Source organism: Oxyura jamaicensis, chromosome 7, assembly GCF_011077185.1.
Source record: "Oxyura jamaicensis isolate SHBP4307 breed ruddy duck chromosome 7, BPBGC_Ojam_1.0, whole genome shotgun sequence".
In the NCBI taxonomy this organism is placed as follows: Eukaryota; Metazoa; Chordata; class Aves; order Anseriformes; family Anatidae; genus Oxyura; species Oxyura jamaicensis.
In genome coordinates, this window is record NC_048899.1 from 25,979,071 (window position 1) to 26,001,977 (window position 22,907).

At 44.7% G+C, this 22,907-nt stretch overlaps 1 protein-coding gene across 5 annotated transcripts in view; it reads right to left on the bottom strand.

The window, feature by feature from the left end:
• GLI2 (GLI family zinc finger 2) overlaps positions 1-22,907 on the bottom strand; it is a 192,290-nt gene that overhangs the window by 116,310 nt on the left and 53,073 nt on the right. For 3 of the 5 annotated variants that reach the window (XM_035331955.1, XM_035331954.1, XM_035331953.1), the window contains exon 2: positions 22,601-22,763. In XM_035331955.1, the coding sequence (XP_035187846.1) occupies positions 22,601-22,733 (133 nt within the window). In that variant the 5' untranslated portion in view covers positions 22,734-22,763. The remainder of the gene's footprint in view (positions 1-22,600; positions 22,764-22,907) is intronic. The other 2 variants (XM_035331957.1, XM_035331956.1) reach the window with 1 other exon arrangement.

A 22,907-nucleotide genomic window follows, 5' to 3' on the forward strand; every position in this document is an offset into this window, starting at 1 on the left:
AAGAAGCCTAAGAGGAAATCACAGTTCAAATAAATAAATAAACGAAAGCAGAGATCTCACACTGGCAACTGCAAAAGCTCCTTCACAGCCATTTGCTTCCAATCATTCCCTCACAATCAATGAACAGAGGACTAACTTTTATTAAAACAGATTTGTTATTAAGAGAAATAAATACACAAGTAGAATAATTGGCAAGTCGCACGCGTTTGTAGTTACAATGCAAATCTCACAAGGCACCTCCACTGCAGAAAATGAACTGCATGTTTCATTGTAAAAATACTGTATGTACGTATCTCAATGCCAACCATCTAGGCACATTTTGCATAACAAGAGCCACGCAGATAAACCATGAACTCTTTGCAAGACAAGTTTCTATGCAGCCATTAAATGCAAATGGTTACTATGCAATCTCCCATGGAAATCAGATGAATATAATAAAAATAGTTTCACATGTGCATAATATGGCGTACAGATGCTCCTTATACAACATGAAGAGCCGTTACAGTATAACTCATCTATGATGATAATCGCTTCTTTCTTAAGGCCTGGAATCCCGAGCAGAAGTGCACATGTAATTGCACGCCTGCTTTTGCATATGCAACTGCTGTCGCTGCAAGCATAAATTAAATATGCATATCGCTACGTTAAAAAAACAGTCATTTACTGACATGAATTATCCCAAGGTCTTTCCAACTTCTCAACTATCTGACTGGACTTTTGGCATGGTGCTAACAAAGCCTGCTTTTACAGTCTCCATTTATTTACTGCGTGTAAGAAAAAGGAAACACCCACGCTTAACTGCCAGCAACTCTAGGAAATTGCAAAGATGAAGTGCAAAATCAGTTATAACCTCGTAACATTTCTTTTTTACATTTACATACTCATTCAGCCCAACTCATGTATCCAGCTTCAGCTTTGAGCACATGCTTAAACATCACTGAGCTCAGCAGGGACACCAGCAAAGCGCATAGAGGAGCGGAGCACTGATGCTTATGGGGTAGGGATATGGTGAAGGTGCTGGGAGCCCTGCAGAGGAGAGCAAGGGGAAGCAGGGCCATCTGCAGGCAGCCAGGATCAGCCCTGCCTCCACCCTGGGGAGGTTCAGCCCCCCCTCACCCCCCCGCTCTGCTCAGGCAGTGCTGGTGGGAGATGCCAGCTTGTCCCTCATCCCTTCTGTGCGCGTAGAAGGGGGCTGCGATTGCCTCTCTGAGCCAGCCTGTGTACCAGACGTGTTGTGTCATACTGCTGGGGCAACCTCCGAGTGACAAAAAAGGGCAACTTTTGAAGAAAATGGGTTTGGTAAGGAGGAAAGCAAACTTGACCGTGGGGAACCCCACTGATGGCAGAAACAGTCCCACATCCCAAACAGAGTAAACTTCCTGCCACCCTTTCTTAGGCTGAAACAAACTGTCAGGCTGGTTCTTACTCTGGCTTGGTAGCATGTCCTGGTCCTAGCAGGAGACAACACGCCTACAGCATGGAGCAGGACTGGCGGCCAGTGCACACAGATGCGGCATGTTAGCAAAATATTTCCAGTTGAAAAAAAGGCAGAATCCATCCCTCTGTCCACGACATAGTACAAAAGACGTGCACAATACTGCATATTTAATTGCACTTTTAAAAAACACCTATTGGACGTGATGTCTAAAAAGAAAGGGAGAAGAACAAAGCCACCCATGCTTTTTAAGTAATGGGATGCTGAGGAATGGTGTTTAATAAAATTTGCTGATACATCCTTGCCAAACCTGCAATAAGGATAAATCCTCTATAAAGAATAAAAGGTCTGTTTGCACAGGAGAAATTGAGTTATCTGTGCTCTGAATACCACTGCAAACTTTTGAAATCCAACCCTTGTGTACTACAGTCAGGTGCCAAACTTCACAAGTCTTCTAGTAAGCCCTTGCCAAACTACCCAAGAATCAAACCAGCAACAAGTTCTGCTACCCGTGGCTGTTGATTATAACCATGTACAATCAACATAAGAAGAATAAAAATAACAAAGATTGCACGAATGTTTAGTTATTCTTTTCTTATTCCCTTCCCTTAACCACCATTGTAGGAGCCTACAGACCCCCAAACTTTCTAACCTTCAGGAAGCTTCTGCAAAGTCATGGTGTCCTTCCAGCATTCACCAAGTTGGAAATCTCATGGAAGCAGGAAACAATTGAGGAAATGATTCTAACAACTATCCATAGTAGATGGACTTGTGAGTGCTTAGCTTTCTTCATGGATTTGTCAAAATCAGCTTTAATGAAGAGCAGCTTCTCTGCATCCCCCTTTTATTTATGTGCAGAACATGAACACTTCTCTACCTCAAAGGACCTGATTTTCTAAAACACTTTGAAATCCTCAAAAGCAACTATAAAACCAGTTATCTTGACAGAGATCGGGACAGGAAAAAGGGTATAGAAGGAACCCTACTGGGTGAGTTTGATAGGACCATGTGTGTGACCTCCACAGTACTGCACGGGATTTAGTGTCTCAGGGCATCAGTCTCTAAGATGTCAGCGCGGCTGCCTGTCAGCAGCACTAAATTGTTCTGTTTGAAATTTTTAAAGGAACAATAGAAAGTGAAAAAAAAAATAATCGCAGCAAAGCAATCAGATTAAAAATCATTTGCAACTAGAGAAATAATATTTTAACAACTGTGGAATAAGGGAAACCCACTTTGTAGCTTAACCGGATCAGTTCCATCTGTTATTTTAAGGGGTGAAGCCTGAACTGAGAAATCTGTGTCACACAGAGGCCGGCAGGTTTGTGAACTCTATCGGGAGCTGCTTAACAGTTGGTCTTAATCGTTTTCCAAGGCACAAAGCTGAGATCAAGATGAATCTGTTTCCCACATTGTTTCCTCCCAACAGGGTTGGATTTCAGATTTGCCTGGATTAGAGTAAAGCCACCGGAATTCCCCACCTGGACATTAAGAAGGTTGGAGGCCTTGATTTCAAAGGCAAGTGGTATGCAGTAATCCACCCCAGCCCCATGGGACTAAAACTTTCATTTCTAATCAGAGAATTGTCTTTGCTTTGTGCAAAACATATTCTTTTTTTTTTTTTTTTTTTTTTAAGGAGAGGGAGATTTTATTACATCTTTCCTTTACTCTACCATTTTCTTTTTGAGCCAACAGATCTTTAGCCCAATACTAGTGAATTAAAGGCAGAATCATTATTTCACCTTTTCTGGAGAAATCAGTAACAGGACTGAGATTTTTAAATCCCAGACTGTTCTTCTGCCTCACCCTGAATTAGCTCATATGTTACTTTTTCACATAATCAGCCTGGACTCAGGGTCTGTGCCCCTCCTCTTGCAAAGCCCAAAAAGTCACTGCACGCATAAATAAATCTCTGTGCATAAACCCTCATGTGCCTCGATGATGGGTTCAGGCTGGACCGGTCTGATCTGCAAAGCACTACGGGTCTCCTCAGCACCCTCTCAGGGAGATGGGTCCTGATCACTTTCCCCTTGCACCCTGCTCCAACCCTCCTAGGTTCTCAAGACCTGAGCAGAGACAGATGCACTGGCCAAAGAAAAAGGCTTTAAACAAAACAAAAGAAAAAAAGAGCAAGAAAACATCAGTTTCCTGCGTAGTCTGTGCTGATCTGTGGAATGGGTTTCAGCTCCAGTAGGAACCCTCCTGCTGGTATAAACTGTACTCTCCACTGGAGGAGTTTGTTGACGCAGATGAGGCTGGAGAGGCCTCTCTGAGATGATATAAATGGCAAGCTTTGACGAAGGGGATTTTCTTTCAGCAGTCCTGCAAGAAGAAAGGGGGTCACACCAAAACAACAGCACCAAAACTGTACTTCTGCCACCACCTACAGGGCCCAGCAGGACCCCCAAAGTGAGCGTGTCCCATGGGAGCTGAGGACACGTATTGGAAAAGTCCAAGTGTTTGCCTTAGAAAAAATCCAGCCCAACTCAGTGTTTATCCACTGAGCTCCAGCTTCCATCAGCTGCCCAAGAGGGTTTATCATGCCAAAGATTTTCCTGTTCCTTGTTCCAGGCAGTCAGGTTCAGCTAATTTTAATACACTTCATAGGAAGAGCTTTGATTTTGACCCCTGCAAAGAAGTGCCTCTAATGAGAGAAACAGAGACAAGGGCAACACTGTTTGCATCACCCACATTGCTGGGAGGAGTATTCAAATATTATCAACTCGAATCTGGAGGACTGAGATGGTTACACAAGTCATCTCAGAGGAGCCCTGATAGGATCTTTTCATTTCCCTCTTCCCAAAGCCAGGTGCTGCTGGCTTGCCGACAGGCAGAGGCAGCGTGGTTTGGACCGCTCACGGAGTCACCACTGCCACAGCTGCCCCCGCGCTGCCTCGCATCAGGTTATCTGTTATCAATCCACTCCTGGGGCTCGAGGATTTACAACAGGCATTTAAGCCGTCACCCGGCTCTGTCTGCCTTACACATCACTCTCTCGAGTGCGGCACTTCAGGACACCGATGACAGATGAGCCACTCGGGCTGCTGCGCAGCGAGGCACCAGCCGTGGGCTGCCCCGAGCCACCCTAACCAGACCTTTCATTTACCCTAGCTGTTGGGAAGGGCAGAGAGAGAAAAAAACTTAAAAACCTGTGTATTTCCTCCAAATCTCTCCATCTGCGCTGTTACAGTGTACGGTTGGGCACTTACAGGTCAAGAAGCAATTCCTGAAGTTACTGCATGAAGTGGACATTTCCCTTGCGTGGCTGCAAAACAGCAGTCCCGTTTTACATCAGCGTAGGCAAGGAGGCCTTACAGAAGATGCAGGACTGGGTATTGTTACATAGCAGTGGAACATTGCAATTTGGAGACAATCTTGCATTCATAGAAAAAAAGAACCATATCCCTGGATTTAGAACAATAAGAGAAGACAAAAACCACTGACTGACTGCTCTCCCGAACAAGGCAGGGGTTCGCCTCATTAGACCCAACCCTATGTGAGGTACCACACAACAGGGTAGCAATCCAAAGTGCTAAATATACAATCACAACCACTTCACAATTGAAGAAAAAATCCTTACAACATGATGATGTTTGAAGGTTTTATAAGAACACATTTTTATCTGTCTGACAGCATGTGTTTTCAATACAGACATATTTGGGCCTGCACGTTGCTATTTTAGTGCTAACATTTACAAGTTTATTTGCTGAAGGCAATTTTTAAAGACATTTTGTCAGTGGCCAAGTCCAACTCCCATTGAAGTTAACTGGAAGACTCCCACTGACCTCAATAGGAAACAGCTCAGACGGTCAGGGCCGGATTCTGAGCTGCCACAAGTTGAGGACACAATTCTTGGAGTGAAATGGGTTTCAGTAAGCCCAGAAGAAGAACACCACCATAGGAAATAACAGTGTTATCCATTAATAAACATGTTAGGAGATGGTACCATGTAATTTCTCCTGTGGCTGAGCCAACACGAGAGATCTCCACCCCTGTGCCACAGCTCACCTCCAGCTTTTGCCAACGAGTTGGTTTGTAGGGCTGTGCACTAATGCTTGCGCACACCGAAGCTGAGTATGAACAAAAAATTAACAGCAAAAAACAATGCAGAGAAGGGAGGATGTTTTCAGCAAGCCAAAGTGGTGTGAAATTACAAGAATTACTCTCATGCTTATAGACAAACATAGACAAAAGTGCCTGGAGAATCCCAGCTTTGCTCTTTTCTTTCAGATAATTATTTTCTTCTAGTTCATCACAACTCAGAAAAATTTGTTTAATAGCTTCTAATATTGCTACCAGTCTGTAGCTGTACTTCCTTCATTTAACTGCAGAAAGAGCTTAAAAAAAATCCTTGCAGACATTTTTTTTTCTCTCTTTCTTGTTATAAAGTCTACACATGCTACAAGGGCACAAGGGATGGAAAAAGTATTTAATTAGTATTTCCAGAAATATCCTCGCCTAACCCATAATGAGGTCATGCCAGATCATAATCCTCCTCAAATACAAGAGACAAAGTGATTTCCTTTCATATGACATCCTTTTTTGGGTGCAGCATCGACAGCTTTTCTGTGGTTTCAAAGGAAAAATAAAATCGAGTCAGTCTGAGCAGGAGAAATCCAGAAACGCCTAATACATCTTCCTGTGAGAGGAATTCAGCCGGCTATACCTCAGCGAAGACATAGTTGAAATTTTATACAACCAGGAAAAAGAAAAAAAACAACAAAAAAAAAACAAAAACAAAACAAAAAAAAAAAAAACCACCAAAATCACAGCTCCAATCTACATGTGCCCAACTAAGCCCTTTTGAACTGACTGCTCAAATAATATTTCCCTTAAATCACACTGAGGTGTGTTTGGGCTACCTTTGTCTATTTCTCCTGGACACAGGAACTGACCTTGACTCCTGAGTGGACCCTGGACATCTTGGAGTGCTGTGGACGCACCGCCTTGCTGGGGTTTGGCTCAGGCTTGCAAAGCAAAGCTGTGATACCGAGGTCCCAACCCTCTTGTTGCAAGCCATCCTCCCTTGGCACTTCCAGCAGGCACAATATGGCTGGGTTTTGAGGACTCTCCATAAAAAAGACCAGCCCTCACGTGGTCCCTCTTGGGTATGGGGTAGGGAGGAAAGGAGACTTTAAGGTCAGGAAACACTGAGAACAGGGAATCTGTTCTTGCAACACATTTCACCGACTTTCATTAATTGCTTCTTGTGATAAGTTCAATAGCTTATGCAGGGCAGAAATTGTAACTTGGAAAAAAAATCCAATATCATCAGAAGACATCTATACCTGCTCGCATAGTGGCTTATCCCAGTATATGTTCCACTCTGCTGCTAAATTCAGGCAGGGACCAAAGCTCAGGTGGACACCCAGGTTTAGCTTGCAGCTGGCAATGGCTCATCAACTTCCTGCAGTGGTGTAAGGGCCCGGACAGTGCAAAGCATTTTCTCTCCTTTAATTCCCCAGGATTAAAATAAATCAGGAGAGGACATTATCCACTTTATTTGCCTGCTTCTGCAAGCATGCCCATGTGCTATTTCACTACAGAAACCACTGGGCAGCGTTGATTTACCGGCCAGTCTCAGGAAGGCAGTGGTTCTCCACCCTGCTCTCCCATCCCCCAGTTTATTGTCGAGATCTTGGAACATCAAGTACAGAGTGTGAAGTAATTTAATGGCGGGGGACTTTTCACCCTCCTTCTCTATCCCAATATGACTAAATTTATTGATTTTGGATTGCTGTAAATTATAATGTAATTATCCTGCTGCACAAGCAGCTTCCCATTCCAGAAATTAAAAAGCAATTCAGGTAAATGATCTTTAGCTATCGTGGTGCATCCCTGCAGAACTCATTAAGTTGGGGGATTAGATGGCACACCAAAACTCTTACAGGGAGGATGACATTGAAAACTACCAGGCCTGAAAATAAAGAACTTCCTCAGGAAGATAACAGGGGCAAAGCTGCTGGTGTGGCTTTTTTTTTCTATTTCTTTCCTGACAACTTTGAAATGCGATCGACTTGTACCTCTCCTAGGATTTCTAATACTTGCTTATTGACCCTTCTTAAAAATAAACACCCTTCCTTTGAGACAGGAATGCTGTTAAGTGGGAAAATTTAAGAAAAAGACATCTTCACATCACCACCCATGGAACCTGTTATCTGATCCTGTTGGATCTCAGGTGGAAAAACAGCTCACGCACATTAGAGTCTGCATGTACTGTCTGAGCTGGAAGCTGCCAGTGGCACTGAAGAAAGTTCATCCCATATTTCTAGCTAGTTAAGGTAAAACTTGCAGCTTTCCCTAAAGAAAGCTCTATCCAGTGGGATCTCTAAAAGATCAATAGCTGATTGTAGTCACCGAAGGTATTGCTACACACGCCTTTTGCCAGCCAAACCGTTCCCAACCCTTCTGTCTCACCCAAAGGTGAAGTTTTGCCTCCGTAAAGTTTCTTGCTCCCAGTTCAATCAGTTACAGCATTTCCCACTCGCTGTCTGATGCTGCTGTGATGCTGCAAAACAGCCATCAGCAGCCTTCACACCGAAGGCAGCTACAGTCGGTGGCAGATGAAAGGATACGTGCGCGCGTAGTTTGCACATCATTAAGTTCGTAAAATGCTTTGAGGATGAAATGTGCTACATAAATATAACAGGTTATTAAATTTCTTGGTGCCGTTTCCTTCATCGGAATCTGCAGCGGTCGTCGCTGGTTTGTGCCTAAACCTGCTACTGCTATTAGCTTCCTGGCTTTTGGCTTCCCGGGGGGATTTGATCCTTGCCCCCAGCCGACGAGCCTTTCGCACCTTCTCGCTGGCCAGGCACAGCTGCTGTGCAGACGCGGGGCACAGGGGTCCCGCTGGCTTCGGGCTGCACGCTTGCAGCCGCTCCCCTCATTTCCTGCACAAGCGGCAGCCACAGGACTTGAAAGCCCCCCCTTTGCTCGCACCACTCTTCCCTAATGCGGCCCTTAAATAATACCAAAGGCAGCTACCATTTTTGAGTAGGGCAGTGCAGAGCCCCAGGATATCAGCCAAATACCGCAGAGATTTATAAACTTCTCAGCGTGGCCAAGCTCCCCAGAAAAGAAGCCAAAACCTTAAGTTTAAAATCTCCTACACTTCCATAAATTTCAACTTTATCTGCAATCTCTTCTCATTATGAAAGTTTGCTAGTTCTGTTATTTTAATTCTAGTAAGTACCATGTCCTAATTTGGACATTTTTCCAGCATTCAGCTGAATTCTGGAGATATATGACACACCCTGGTAGTCTTTTCTCCTGTTAAAAACAATCTATTAACCAAAAGTCTTGTCCAAACCCAAATCATAATATCTGCTCTCTATTTATACCAGCACGGGCTCCTCTCCCCCAGCTTGCCGCCCCCGCGAGCAAGCAGCGATTGCACAACGCGCCGTGGCAGGAGCACGGGACATCACTTCACATCCCCCTTCTTTTTTGGGACGCACGCATACTTTTCGAATTTCCTAAAAGGAGAGATTATTTGGTTTTGGCCAAGCATCTGAAACCACTCGCAGGCCACACAGAAGTTACCGAGTAAGCAGACGACATCCTCCTCTAAAATCCTTACGGACACAAACAGATTTTAAAAACATGTACTTCAACCACCTCAGCAAATCGTTTCCCCGGCACGTTGGTGCCGTGGGCCCCGCGCCTGCCCTGCTCCCTCCTCCTCGCCCGCGCTCGCTGTGTACAGCAAGGAGGACGTTAGCGCTGGAATGAAGCCGCTCCACTCCTTTTATATAGATTTAGACCGTATAATTTGATCGCGACCACAGGCAGTTTTATTGCCCTGATTTATATGGAGCCTTGCAGGGGTCCTTTCTTCTGTAAGAAAGTGAGATTCCTAGAAGCCCTCTCCCCGCTCCAGGCCTGAGGACAAGCTCTGGGATCCTGAGGGCTTCCCACACAGGCCACAGCAGGCCTGGATGCCGCCTCCCTATCCCCTCACCACAGTGTCAGTGGGGTATGCACGCCTTGCAGGAGGAGGCTGAAGCACTCCTCAAGTGGCCCTCTCCACACTGTGGCACTTCGGGTCGTCCTGCCTGAGAGGGGACCGTCATGTGAAGCCCAGGGCAAAGCACATCACTCCCTACCTACTAGGGTGACACCCCAGGGACAACCCCAGCACCTCTCCCTCTCTCGCCCACTGACCCTCTTGATACTCTCCACATTGCCAAGGAAGTTGGCAGATGGTTTCTCTGACCAAGCCATTGCATTGCTGACCCAGGTAGGAGGGGATGAAAATCCAATCAGCTTTGCCACAGAGCTAAGGTAGATGTGGCTGTAGGGCCAGGCGTGTTGCTACCAACCATGTGCGTTCCCAGGGCACATTAAGCCTGGGATCTGTGGTAGTATTCTCTGCCAGGCATCTGGCAGATATTAAATACCAGCCTCCATAGAGAACTTGTTACCTCCTCATGCTTGACTGGGTGAATATAAGCAAGAGCCGTGCTTGTATCTGCTACCTGAAGAGGCTAGATGAAGCCTATCTGAAACATGCCAAGCCTTGTATCTGTTATTACCATACCAATTTCCTGAATGGAAATCCTGCCTGTCTTTCATTTAATCTGTCCTCTATCTCACTATGTGACCAGAACATGCTGTACCAACTACAGACAGGCCAGTATGTGACTCAGAAATGTAATTTCCGCAACTTACCTAGTAGATTACTGCTTCAAAAAGCATCAGGTTTTGGAATAATACTGCCAACTACCGCTGATAGTCCTGACCTGTCACTGACATGCAGTGAGCTACTTTTCGCACTGGGCCATGGACTAAGAACACCTTCATCAAAAGTCCAGTCGTCTCAGCATAGTGGCCTCATCATCACAACTAACATGGATGTTCTTCTTGCTTCTCTACCTTTTGTAGCCTTCTGCACCCAGCCAGTTCCTGTCAAGCTTCTATGAGCTTGTAATTCTTCCACTCCAGTATTTTCATGACTTCTCCCTTTGCTGCCAAGTTCTCCTCATGAAGATCCCACAAAATGGTGTCTTTTGGCAGAAACCCTGCTGTTACAGTTTTGCTTCTTATGCCTCTGGCCAAAGGCTGGTCAAAAGCCTTCCCATCCCTCACAGAGCTCAGCTATCCTCCTGCACCTCTGGTCTAGGCCATGTCTGCTGCTACATTAATCATCTTATCTAAGTAAAATCTTTTGACCATAATCCACCACAGTTTCCATAAAGGACTTTAAACCTCTCTCCACTGCTCTGAGACTGCTGGGATCTTGTGGCTTACCCCATCTGGTAACAGTTCTCCAGAATTTTGAAGCAATAATCATGTCCTCCATAGTTATAAGTCCACAGAGCACTGATCAAATGCTGCTGACACCTATTTTTGCCTCATTAAGGAGTATGATAATCGTCTGGAAAAAGTATTTCAAAACTACCTGCAGAACCTCTACCAGGAGATTCACAAGTGGCACGGCCACCTCTGTGTATGACAAACTGCTTGGCTCTTCCGTGAGCCACCACTTCACGTGCATGTCTGCACCCTTCGTATCTGATGAGACATTGTCCCTTCTTCCTGGTATCCACACCCACAGCATTCATGGGACAATTCCCTCTTCCAGCTGTCTGCCGGAGCCTTCAAACTCCCACTGTGTCTAAGCATGGCTTGGGCCACTAGCCCCATGCCGCACAAAACACAGGGTTAAGTGAACCAAATTCAGGAGGATATTTCTATTCTGCCCTTAGGACTTAACTACTGGAGGGTTTTGAAGTTGGAAAAGAATAGTTTTTTTCACTTGGGTCACAGAAAGGGAGAATAAACCAAAACCATCTTTACAAGAGACACTGCAGATACTGGCAGTAAGGAAAGGCCCTTTGGGCTGATACTTAGAGAAAGCTCATTTCTATCCCTGCTCAAGTGCTACAGAGGTTAAAGACCTGCTACAACCTGCCATAAAAGGCAAAAACCACATTAATAGGAAATGTGCTCCCCTCCCCCCTTCCAAATGTATTTTTTATGAGTAAACATTTCTGTATTAAGACTTACTGTCTTCAAAGATCCCTTTTATGTCCCAAAGGTAACCATTTAAGTGATCTTATAACAGCCGTTACTTATCTTTACAATGGGCAATGCACATGAACTCAGTGTCTGAGACTTTCATTTTGCTATATATTTTTTAGTAACAACATATAAATCCGTCCTGTTTCAAGTGTCAGCGACTCTCTATGGCCAAAAGACAGCCTTGGATCTTATTTCAGCTGCTAATACATTGCTTTGAGTGGAATTAAAATTGAAAGAAGCACAGAGGTGTGCATAGCTCCTTTTCTCCCTCCCAACCCTTTAAGCTTGCTCACAGAAGTGCAGCATGCACAAAACTCAGGAAAAGAGATGGAAATGTTTTGTGTTTTTGTTTGTTTGTTTTTTACATTTTCAGCCAGCTTGTATCTATTTTAAGAGTCACTGCTCCAGCATTTAAAATACAGGACCTTGGATGTTTTAAGGCTATCTTTGTAACAGCATGCAAAGGTTCCTCGGGAGTTTTCCAAAGGGGAAAAATTGTACCGGATCGAACAATAGCATTGCTGGCTCCTCTGCAGCTGATTACAGTACTAGTGTGCACATGCACAGCAGGCTAACAGGAAAGAAGGCTGAAACTCAGCTTTTCTCTGAAACTGTCATCCCAAGTCAGTAGTTTTCTTCTTCCATCACCTGGTTCCCGGAATGACACCTTTCCTAAGAGTCTAGTGACAAAGGACTTAGATAAAACAACTATATATTGCTTGGGTCAGGGTGAAATCCTAAAGCTCTGTATGGTTTCTGTAAATTCATCTAGGTCCATCCAAAACCCTGTTCAAGTTCTTGAGCCTCAGCAAACTATTTGATAAAGTTCACTCCTAGATTATGCACGTAGAAAACTCTGGAAAAAAAATCCTTATCGCCATGTAAGAGATTTATGTAACTATAACATCGTGTTCTCCAACTAAGTTTGCCAGATGAGATTGCCTGAAAATCTTTCTTACTCCAGAGCACAGTGTAACCCCTTAGAAAGCGCTCAGCCTCTACATATCCACAGTCTCTCCACTACAGACATTGAAAATGTCTTCTCCATAACAACTTAACCTCATCTTCCCTAACCCTGCAAATCTGTTTTATTGGACCCCTCTGACAACAACAGGTTGACACTTCAGAAATATGAACACGGTCACCCTTGTAAACGCAGCGCTCAGGGGCAGCAGCACCCACTTCATGCGGTGGGGAGGGGGGAATGGCAACCTCCATGCATTCTGACCTGTTAAGTGCTTCAGTATGACCAATGCAATAAACATGCTAACCAGATGCTGATTGATGGGCCTCGAGGCCCAAAGAACAACGCAGGTTCATTATATAAACAGGGGAGTGAAGGGAAGTCAAACAGCTTTCCCAAAATCATGAAGGAAGTTTGGGGCTGGATCAGGAACTGAAACTAATTTTCCCCAGGCTCAGTTCTGTGCTTTCACCGTAGGGAGCCACCAAAAAAATTGGGTACCTTCACACAAGCAGCCTCTGGGAGTCGGGTCAGCTTCCCACAACACATAATAATTCCTCTCATTAAAATCGGACGTGCAAACCAATGCCTGAAGTCCTCACCTTTGTGTTTCCCTTTTTTTCCTTTAAAGTGTGGCTATAAATGCCTCACAAAGAACATCACCAACTCTACCTGCAGACTGGTAGGAACAAGGTTTAGCTTAGCCTCAGCCTAACAAAGAAGGCACTTCCACTCATTCACGCAGGACACCAGTATCACCCCAGCGAGCGTGCAGAAGTGGCAGATGCTTGGTTCTCCTGTCGCAGCTGGCCCTCCCCACAAATAGCAGCCATAAACCAAGGAGAGTCCAGGATAGAAAAACAGATCAGATAAAGATCACAAAAAAAATTGCTTGGGGATAATTAAAATGTTTCCCAAAACTTTGGATCTAGAGCTTACCACTCTCTGCAGGGTTAGAGCTTCTCATTAGGTGCAGACCTATCTCTGTGCTGGTTTAAACAACTAAACCATAGTGGAAGCAGTGCACGTGGGGCCAAGGCTTATGGGCAGACATCTCCTCTATTGGATGCTTTTCAGGAATGCTCAGACACTGAGCTTTTACATCAATACAACTGAAGTTATTAAAACATCAACTTTAACTGTTTACTTAGGGATGCATCTGCTGCAAGCTGTGATTATTTTTTTTTGAAAATCTGTCACAGTCAGGAGCTGATCCACACAGGAAAAAAGAGGACAGCTTTCTGGCCCAAGCAGTACCATTCAATCCCTACAAATGTTACTGTATTTTAAAGATCAGATATTAATGACAGTAAACATAAATATTTTGCTTGCAGTACTCCTGTTCTTATTTACATTTTACTTGCAATTGGAAGCATTTCCACTGGAATACATTCCTAAAAGTAGCTGGAATTCCAGAAGATGGAAAGAAGTATTAAAAAAAAGTAGAAAAGCTCTATAGAACTCTCTAACAGATTGTAGAAAACATAGAATTGATTTCAGACAAGTTTGTGTGAAATATTTTTCATTTGTGTTCCAGTGGGATCTCACACAGTGATTTTTTTTTTATTATTTTCGTTTTGGACTCAGTCAAAGTGCCCAAGCCATAGCTCATTTCTTTCCACCAGAGCATGCCTGATCTCAGCCCAACATCACTACAGGAGTCACAGAACACCCAGCGCAGGTTGCTTTGGAACACATGTAAACTCACAAGTTTAATACAATCCTAGGCCAGTTAGTATGAAATGACTAGATCTACTTAATTCCTCTATGGTAGAGCAAAGCTTATGATCTTGGCTTGAGGTCTGCTCTCTGGCATTACTGTTAAGGTCAGAGAACTCACCCTGCCAAAACAGCCTGCACAGAATTCCTGGGATCTTGATTTATTTCAGAATTTAAGGATTCTGCTGTTTCTGTGCCACTTGGTTCTGGAAAACTATTATTCATTATAGTCCCCTACTTATAAGCCTTCTTTCAAAAATAAGTTTTAAATCAGTAAAAAGCTATTATTGCTACTGAACACTTCTGTAGCCTTATACAACGTAAAGAAATGGTATTGACTTCTGCAAGACGATGTTCTCAAAGGCACTATATGATACATAGACAGCTTATGTTCAGCTCCCCTTTGGGGAAAGAAACAACTCCATTTGGCAGACAGACATGAGAATATGAGTCATTTAACCACAATTATGTGCCGTATCAGTGAGACAGGAAGGACTTGCTAGTGGATATGGTGACCCAAGGGACCTGGGCTTAGCCCTCTCCACCACCATGGATGTCATACGTACACCACCTATGGACTTCCAAAGTTGCAGAGATGACTGCTTCTGTCTCTGAAACCGTGAAACTCCTTAGAGCCACCCTGGCCTTGGAAAAAATTTCCCTGCCTCTCTGTTGCCTGTCTGCAGAATGGGAGCAATGATTTCTCCCTGTCACAGTGGGATGTTCATACACAAGAGGCTGAAGGCAGTATCGAGGCTGACAAAGACAAGAGAATTCACAGGACCTGAGTTCCCAGACAGCGTAGTTCATGTTCTCTTATTAAAAAAATAAAAAAACTGTGCAGAGGAACGTGGAGAAATGGTGTGCTCTGCACCATGCTCACCAGCACACGAAGCCATGAAAACAGACTGCCTGTTTTCATTGGCTGCAGTTTAAGGAGGAGACAAGAAATACCAAGTCCTCCTTTCACTCCGAGGTGTGTGGCTGTCTTCTCAAGGCTATGCAGAAATTCTTCAGGAAGTGCCGGGAATACAAGCCCCGTTTCTTGGTACTGGTATTGGATACACAGCATTTCTAAGAACATTTTTCTCTGCCATTTGTCTGACCTCGGGAGCAGTCCCACTGCTCCACAGAGGCAGCCGTGGAACGCTCTGCCAAACCCTATCAATTATTTAGCGTCAAAAGGAAGACTTAATCTGTGTGATAAAAGAATGGATTTTATCTAAGGCTTGTTCTCCTTAAAGTGATTTACACAACTGGACTCTCTAGTTGCTTCCCTTAGCATAATTATTTACTTCTGCATTAATAGCCTTCCTCCACTTGGGTTATTTTTAGGAGCCTTTTGTAGCCTTTAGAATTTACTGGTTTTTCCTGGGCTGCTTAGTGGGGATTTTAAATTGCCCATCCGTCCGAACAGGCAGGTGAAACACTAGTCCTGTCAGTGCTGGTGTGAAGCCGCAGCAGCTCTGGGGAAGCTGCTCCCCCAGCTTGGGGGATACCTGGGGGCTGAGTTTGGCTCCGACTTGAGAAGCCTTGGGGTGAGATTTCAGTTCAGAGCTGGCAGCCAGGGCTCTCAGCCTGCTCATCTGGCTGCGGGCTGATGAACGTGAATGATGACCTTTAAAACATCAATCTCCTTCCACCTTGGTTCCTGGCTTTAATACTACTCTGCACAATTTTGGCCAAGGCACAAAGACTTGAATTCGCCATACCTAACATTAGCCACCTTAAATCAGGCATGAAGTCCTTCAGGGAAAAAAGCACCCATCTCCACAATGCAATTTATGCCCCCCATTGCAAAGGGGGGCAAACTAAACACCTAAAATTTAGCCAGTCAACCTCAGACAAAACAATTCCCGTTCCCAGTCCCCCATGACTGTGGCAGGTTCAAATACCATGGTTAATGGATGGTGTTGGGAGAATTAATTTATAAAACCTGTGCAAACTCTCAGATTCTCAGGTAAAAAGCTGACACAGAGGCTAAAAATACGAACTGTGGCAACACACTGGCAGCACAGAAGAGGCAGTCCAGGAAAGCATCACCATAAATATAATCCATTATCACCACCGATTTTCTTACTTGACTAAATGTGAGCAATCTACAAACAGGTAAGTTTAGCATTGGTTAAAAAGGTTATATTTAGGTGCCCTCTGAGTGGCACTTTAGTGAAGTCTAAACTGTATCCATGGGAAAGGAGATATATCAGCACTTGCCAGAATAAGCTTTTGAAGCTTACAAAGTAACAGGAAAAGCAGAAGCTATTATTATGATGACTACTGTTAATGATGGTGATAACACACTCAAAAAATACAAAGGTCTTTCAGGTGGTACTTAGTGGTGGGGATCACCAGTGCCTGAACCAGCCTGTGAAGAATACCTTTTTCTATTTTAAACCCATAAAAGCTTTTGGAACTGGTGTGTAATCCTGCAACGTGGTTAGGGGCAAGATTAAATTGCTCTGTCTTCAAAGTACTTTGGCGTCTGTAATGGCATCTGTAATGGGCTGAAGCGGCAGGAATCTTTGGTATGACATTCTGGGGGAGCTGCATACAATCGATAAATGCTGTTTGATACTATGAATTTACTATATCATCAAGTGCTTGGGTGATACGACACAAGCATTCTTCATGTGATGTGAACCACAAGGCCTGTAAACATTAATGGTAACCCACTCTGAGGCTGCACCTTTGCCCACAGGGCTGGCTACCACACAGAGAAACCCGGCGTCGGGGCTCAGGAAGGGGGTTTCCCCCAGGAGGAAAAAACCAACCAAGCAACCATCTTAACAGCAAGTGCCAAGTAGTGGGACTCCAATCACCTGATGAACTGAAGGGTTGCCCAACAAAGATTGTTGCTGACTGAAACCCAGGGTTGAAAGCCTTGGATGAAGGAGAGAGATCAGGCAGATTATGTGTTTTTGTGGCACAGTTTATGGCAATTTTAATTATTTAAATTCTGTCACATATAGCTGAAATAATAGATCTATCTACTCCCACAGTGCTCTCCACTACGCCTGTACAAAAGATATTGTTATTTGAACATAAAAAAGGTGTATCGTGGGTTGCACTTCATCCATCTCTATGTGGATTCCCCTAAACTACCCCAAAGAGCAGGCTTCAAGTGACCAACGTAATACAAAGCTTTCAGCTGGTCACAGCCCTTGATATCCTGCGACTGAGGGACAGCATCAGCCTTGCACGGGTGCGCGCATCTCTGGCTTTCCAGAGGGAAGCCAGTGGGTACACAGGAGAGACCCGTAGAAAATCTGGTCAGCCAGGAGGGCTATGGTGAGAAAGAAATCCACTGTAAGACCCGATGGAATCACATTTAAGACTGACAGAAGCATTCAGGGAAGAAATACAATTTTTGATTGCTAGCACTCTCACATCAGTGTTGTGCTGAAGCCCTACCTGAGGTGGGGGCCACTGAGCTACATGCAGAAGATGCTTAATAGAGACAGTAGCTGGCAGGAGAATTTTTCAGTCTAAATTACAGGGTTTTCCCATCATTCTGTTTTGACCACTTGCTCCCTTCACTCCTGCAGCCAATCCAGACATTTTTAAGTTGTATACAGCAAAGCAATACAGGGTAGGGGAGCTAAGAATGTGCTTGTACTGGTTATATCCCTTTTTCTGGAAAATGTGAATGACCGAAGGAAAAACATGCTTTGGAGAAGATCCCTTCCCCTCCGGGGTGGACAGAGGAGATGACTTCATAGGGGCTGTTCTCCTTCTAATTTGTCTGAGTCTCAGGCCACACAAACTATATGTTTTTCAGTTCAGTGAGGTCTGCTGGGATGCTGGCATTTCCTCCTCCTCATTTACATGGTCTTCCCATAATCCAGCGCTGAGACAAGCTGAACTGCACAAGGACGCCCTGCCAACACCACTCGGGGCTTGCTTACAGAAGACCTCTGGAGAGAGATGGGAGGTGCTCCCTGCCCTTCTCCTCTGCCTATGAAAGGGCTGAGTGTGCTACTTCTGCAGCACTGAGCATTCCCGCCAGCCCATAAATCAAGTGACCAAACTCCATCCCAATCTCTGATCCACTGCAGAAAAGCCCAACGCTCTGCCCTTACAGCGCACGCGGGGCAAAGAGCTGTATTTCATCAAGCAAAGCCTTAATATCAGGGGAGAGTTGTTACCTCCTGGAAGAAAGCGTAGCCAGAGCCTTACTGGTTCTGAAGCTTGGTTTCCCCATGTTTACACCAAATGACTTGTTGAACTTCATTATATACAAAGTATTTCCATAGATCAGAGGCAGGGAGACCTGTGCAGCTAACATAAAATAAATTACCACCCTGTGATAAATGGTTCTATTAGCAATCCAGATTGTTAAACTCAGATACAACAGGATGAAGGGAGCACTGCCCCATTCATTCTCCCTGCGGCAGATACTGAGTTGTAAATAGGTTATTTTGTGTGTAAATAACACATTAAAACTCAGCATTAGCTGTGTCTTTTGATAGAGAGGAAATTGTTCCAAATAAATAATCTCGGACAGGAATGTAAAATAAGCCAGATTTAATAGTGCATGCCTGCTGCAGCCGTGTTAAACATGACTAAAATGATAAACCCCAGAATATACTAATAGTAAACTATGCTCTGACATCAAAGTAATGAGGCTGTATTTTTACCCAGCTTTAGAAATGCTAAAATTAGTCTTGACAGAGCCAGACATCAGAAAAATGTTTCAAACATAAACACCATCAATTTGGGAACTTGGTGTTTGTGTCATGCTGAGGGTGGGGTGGAGAGGAAAAGGTGCATTCTGGGTCTTGTTAAAGTCAGGCAGTTAGCATTTAGGAGAATTTGTATTTAATTTTTATTACAATATGAGAAACCCATCTTCCTAAATATCTCTGCCTTTGAAAGAGTGGCTCATTTAAATTTCTCCTGCAGCCACACGCCTGGGCTTCCTCGGGTGTGCTGATGCGGAGGCTACTGCAGTGCTAACCTGGAGGACCCAACCTGGTCTCACTCACATGCTGCTCTGCTCCAAAATCTTTTCTCTCTTTGAAGCAAAATGCACTTTTGCACTCAGCAAATGGGTTTTCTAAACGTGAACTTGCCCTTCCAGAACTCGAGGCACCAGAAGTGGGAGGGTCTTTTATAGATCTGACTGTCTATAGCTCCTAAATATTATCATTGCACCAGCTTCCATCTCCATCACACGTATACATGTGCACCTACTGAAACAGAAGAGAGGAGCTTTGACTCCTTGACCAGCGTGATTTATGGAAAACTAGAAAATTAGGAGAGATTTCCTTGATGTCCTTTCTGTGAGGCCAGTTTCAGAACATCTGATCAATGAGTTACTATAAAAAAAATCAGAGAAGATCTCTAAAACAGCAGCTTTAGGACACTGAAAATACAAGACACAGATTGTTAATACAAAAGGACTCTTTCCCACTGACAGCATCAACAATGCTGATCTCTTTTCCTAGAGCTATAACTTAATTTGTTCAAGGCTGCAAACATTTAGGACAAAATATCCAAAGCAGGAGAACTAGCAATTGAGACTGGACATATTATTACATTACAATAATATAGTTTAAATAATAATATAATAAAAAAGCTATTCTTCAATTATTTAAGTAATACTCAAGTTTATTGCTTCAATTACCTTAATTGTAAAGAAACCCTTAGGAATCTATTCATTTCTACAAGGGAAGAAGAAAACCCTGTGATCAGAGAAACACGCTATGTTGGCACTCCATCTGTGTGACTCAGTAGAAGAAAGGAGAAATGTGTTGCAAATTATGTCTGCTTGGCTCCGGAGAGCAGCTTGGTGATCTGCAGCATGAGCTGAGCTTTGCTGCCACTTTCTCACATGCTAGTACAAAGAGTAAAACCTCTACAATAAATAAAACCAAGAGTTCGTGTTGGATGAGAATAAAGATGTGTGTATGGCCCCAAAGCAGGGTGGGGAGCTTGGCGGCCCTCCCTTTAAAGCCTGTCTGCTGCTGTTCCCTCCTTGAGCTGAACAACGTAATTAATCTCCATGCCTCGTTTGCTTTCTTCTGTAAGAATATGAGCATAAATATGTATATTCCTGGCCTGTTATGAGTAATTACACTAGTTTAGTGAAGCAAATATGTTATATTAGTATGAATACTATGTAAGTACAGCCTCGCCACGCTACCCAGCCTTTTTATTATCTGCTACATCACACCTTGCAGTTAACTGATGTTACAAGAAGACTTTGTATTAATTTCTCTACTTACAAGCACACGCGCAGAGCTGCGCCCTCGCAGGAGCAAGGATTACTTCTGGCCAGAGTTCAGAGAAGAGCCCTGAACCACAACACGGCTTGCATTACCTGCAGGGCCCCGACGCCTGCAGCCCATCACCAGCTCCTTCACTGCTGGCCATTTCAGGTCATTTATTAGCACTCCTCTTCCCAGCATGATATAGATTTCGCTCTTTACATCTCATTACACAATGCTTTCATCATGCTTCTCCCGACATCTTCAAACAATCCTCCACTCACTTCTCCACTTCCTCTTAATAAAAGTGGAAATATTGAGCCCGTAAATCATTCTTTCCAAAGGCGAGAGAGAGCACTCTGCTAACGTGACGTATAAAGCTGGACATATAAAAACCAACCCAGACCCTGGGGGTACCAAAAGGGCCCATGGACACCCCAGCTTGGGGGGACCCTGATTTCCATCACATCTCTGGAAACATGGAGGCTGCCTCCTCGGTGGAGGCACTCCCAGGGTATGTGCCAGGTGGGGAGACAGTGTTTATTAGCAACAGCATGTATGTGGGCTTTGAATTTTAGCACATGCTTGGACTTCATTGGCACCTATCAAACCTTTGAACCTGCCAGTCACTTAGATGATGCCGAGAGTGGGCTGCCTCTGCTTTCTGCAGTGTCACTTCTTTAACAGGGATCAAAGTCTGCAGGGGGTGGCAAACTTCAGTGTGTCGACATTTCTGCCTTTCCCCTATTTCTACAGCCCAGCAAGCTCTACTTTCTGTCACTCTGCATAGTGCTCATGAGGAAGGTAGCTCAAAACCCACTCAATAGTATGAAATTTTGACTTTCCAACCAAATCTGTGCAAGACATTTTCTGGGTCTTTTTAAGGAAATCTTTCCCTTTGGCTATGAAAGTTTATCAAAGTCATGAACTAATCTGCTAGAATATGTTCTAGCAGCTGCTTCCTTATTCCGTACATTGGAATCTTCCCAGGACAAAGTGGAAATGAGAACTGGGTAACCAAGGTGTTGAAAGAAAGGATAGATAAAGCAGATTTAAGCAGTTTGGGCCAGGATCTATCTTCCCAGCTCTGCCAACAAAAAACACAAACTCTCTAGACAAGCTGTGTAAGAGGCAGAGGAGCCTGCAGAGGAATAGTCCGGCTCTCCAGGGTGGTGAGAAACCACCGAGCGGCGAAGGAAGGGGTGGAGAAGGGTTCATTTTGGGGTAGAATCTGGCTAGCAATATGTTATATTTTAAACATCAACAAAAAGGCTTTCTGCAAAGTTTACACAGCTGGGATGTCCCTTGTCACATCCGAGCTGTGCAGCCCCTTCTAAGTTTGTCTCCTCACACCCTGCCCAGAAGGGACGCCCTGTCCTGGTCCCCAGCAAGAGCTGTGCAGTGCCTCCCTGGTGGGCACAGCCTCACCCACGGCTGGAGCCACCACAAAGGGCCCTGGCACCACCCTGGAGAACCACCAGCCCCACGCACGTGTGTTACTGAGGGATGCACTTTTTGGGGTGGTATGTTGCCTGTTCCACATGGGCAGGTGGGAGGAGGAGGGGACAATGTGCTTGCACGTCCCCCACACATTGGTGTTACAGCCACCAAAACCGACCCTGCTCCCATCCATGAAAGCATCCTGATGGACCAGCAGGACCACAACCTCACCAAAAATACTGACAGAAACAGGAGTCAAGACCTCAACTATTTCTGATGTAACAACACAGATGGAACGGTCTTTATCTCTGTGAACAACTTTGGATGGACTATCCCAAATTCCTCCCCAACCACAAAATCCCAGCAGCGAGAGCTGAAGATGACGCAGCCTGTTTAGCTCATTAGCAGGATCACATCTGGCGCATGACACCGACCCCGACCACGGTAACAGGGCCAGCCATGTTTTAACCCCTCCATGGAGGAGCGGCTGGCACCGTGCTGCCTCCACCGTGCAGCGTTGGTCCACCGAAGGCCCGTGGTGATGTGCCGCCTCAGCTCTCCTCTCCGATGGGCGCATGTCACCTCCCCAGCCCCAGGCCAGATCATGAGGACTGCCGGTGACTTGTCACAGTGCGGTGACATTCAGACACCACACAGTGACACAGCTTCCCACTCCTGTGACCTCCAACGGCCGAGAACCCCAATAAACTCAGTGTTCACAGGAGGACAGATGCCACCGTGCTTATTAAATTCTTACAGTCTAATGAAAAACACCCCTGCTGCTTTCAAAGTGTGGAAAACATAAAGTACCTCCTTGTGCCACTGCTGCTCCTGCAGCTGCTAAAGGAGTGGGTTTCTTCCCCGTCTCCGTAAAGCCATTCCCCTCCAGAACTGCACCTTTTCCTTCTTTTTTCCCAGCAGCAGTTGAAGCAGAAGTTTCCATCTTAGGCGTGCATCTTCCAGCTCAGCAACCCTACAGGACACAAAACAAAACCAGATTCTGGTCACTCACAATAACAGGCAAAATCAGCTCCACAAGGAAGCAGCCAATGCTTCAGCAGAGCTCAAAAGTAAACTGTGAGCAGCAAAGATGTGCTGGGTTTCTGACTGCAGAGAG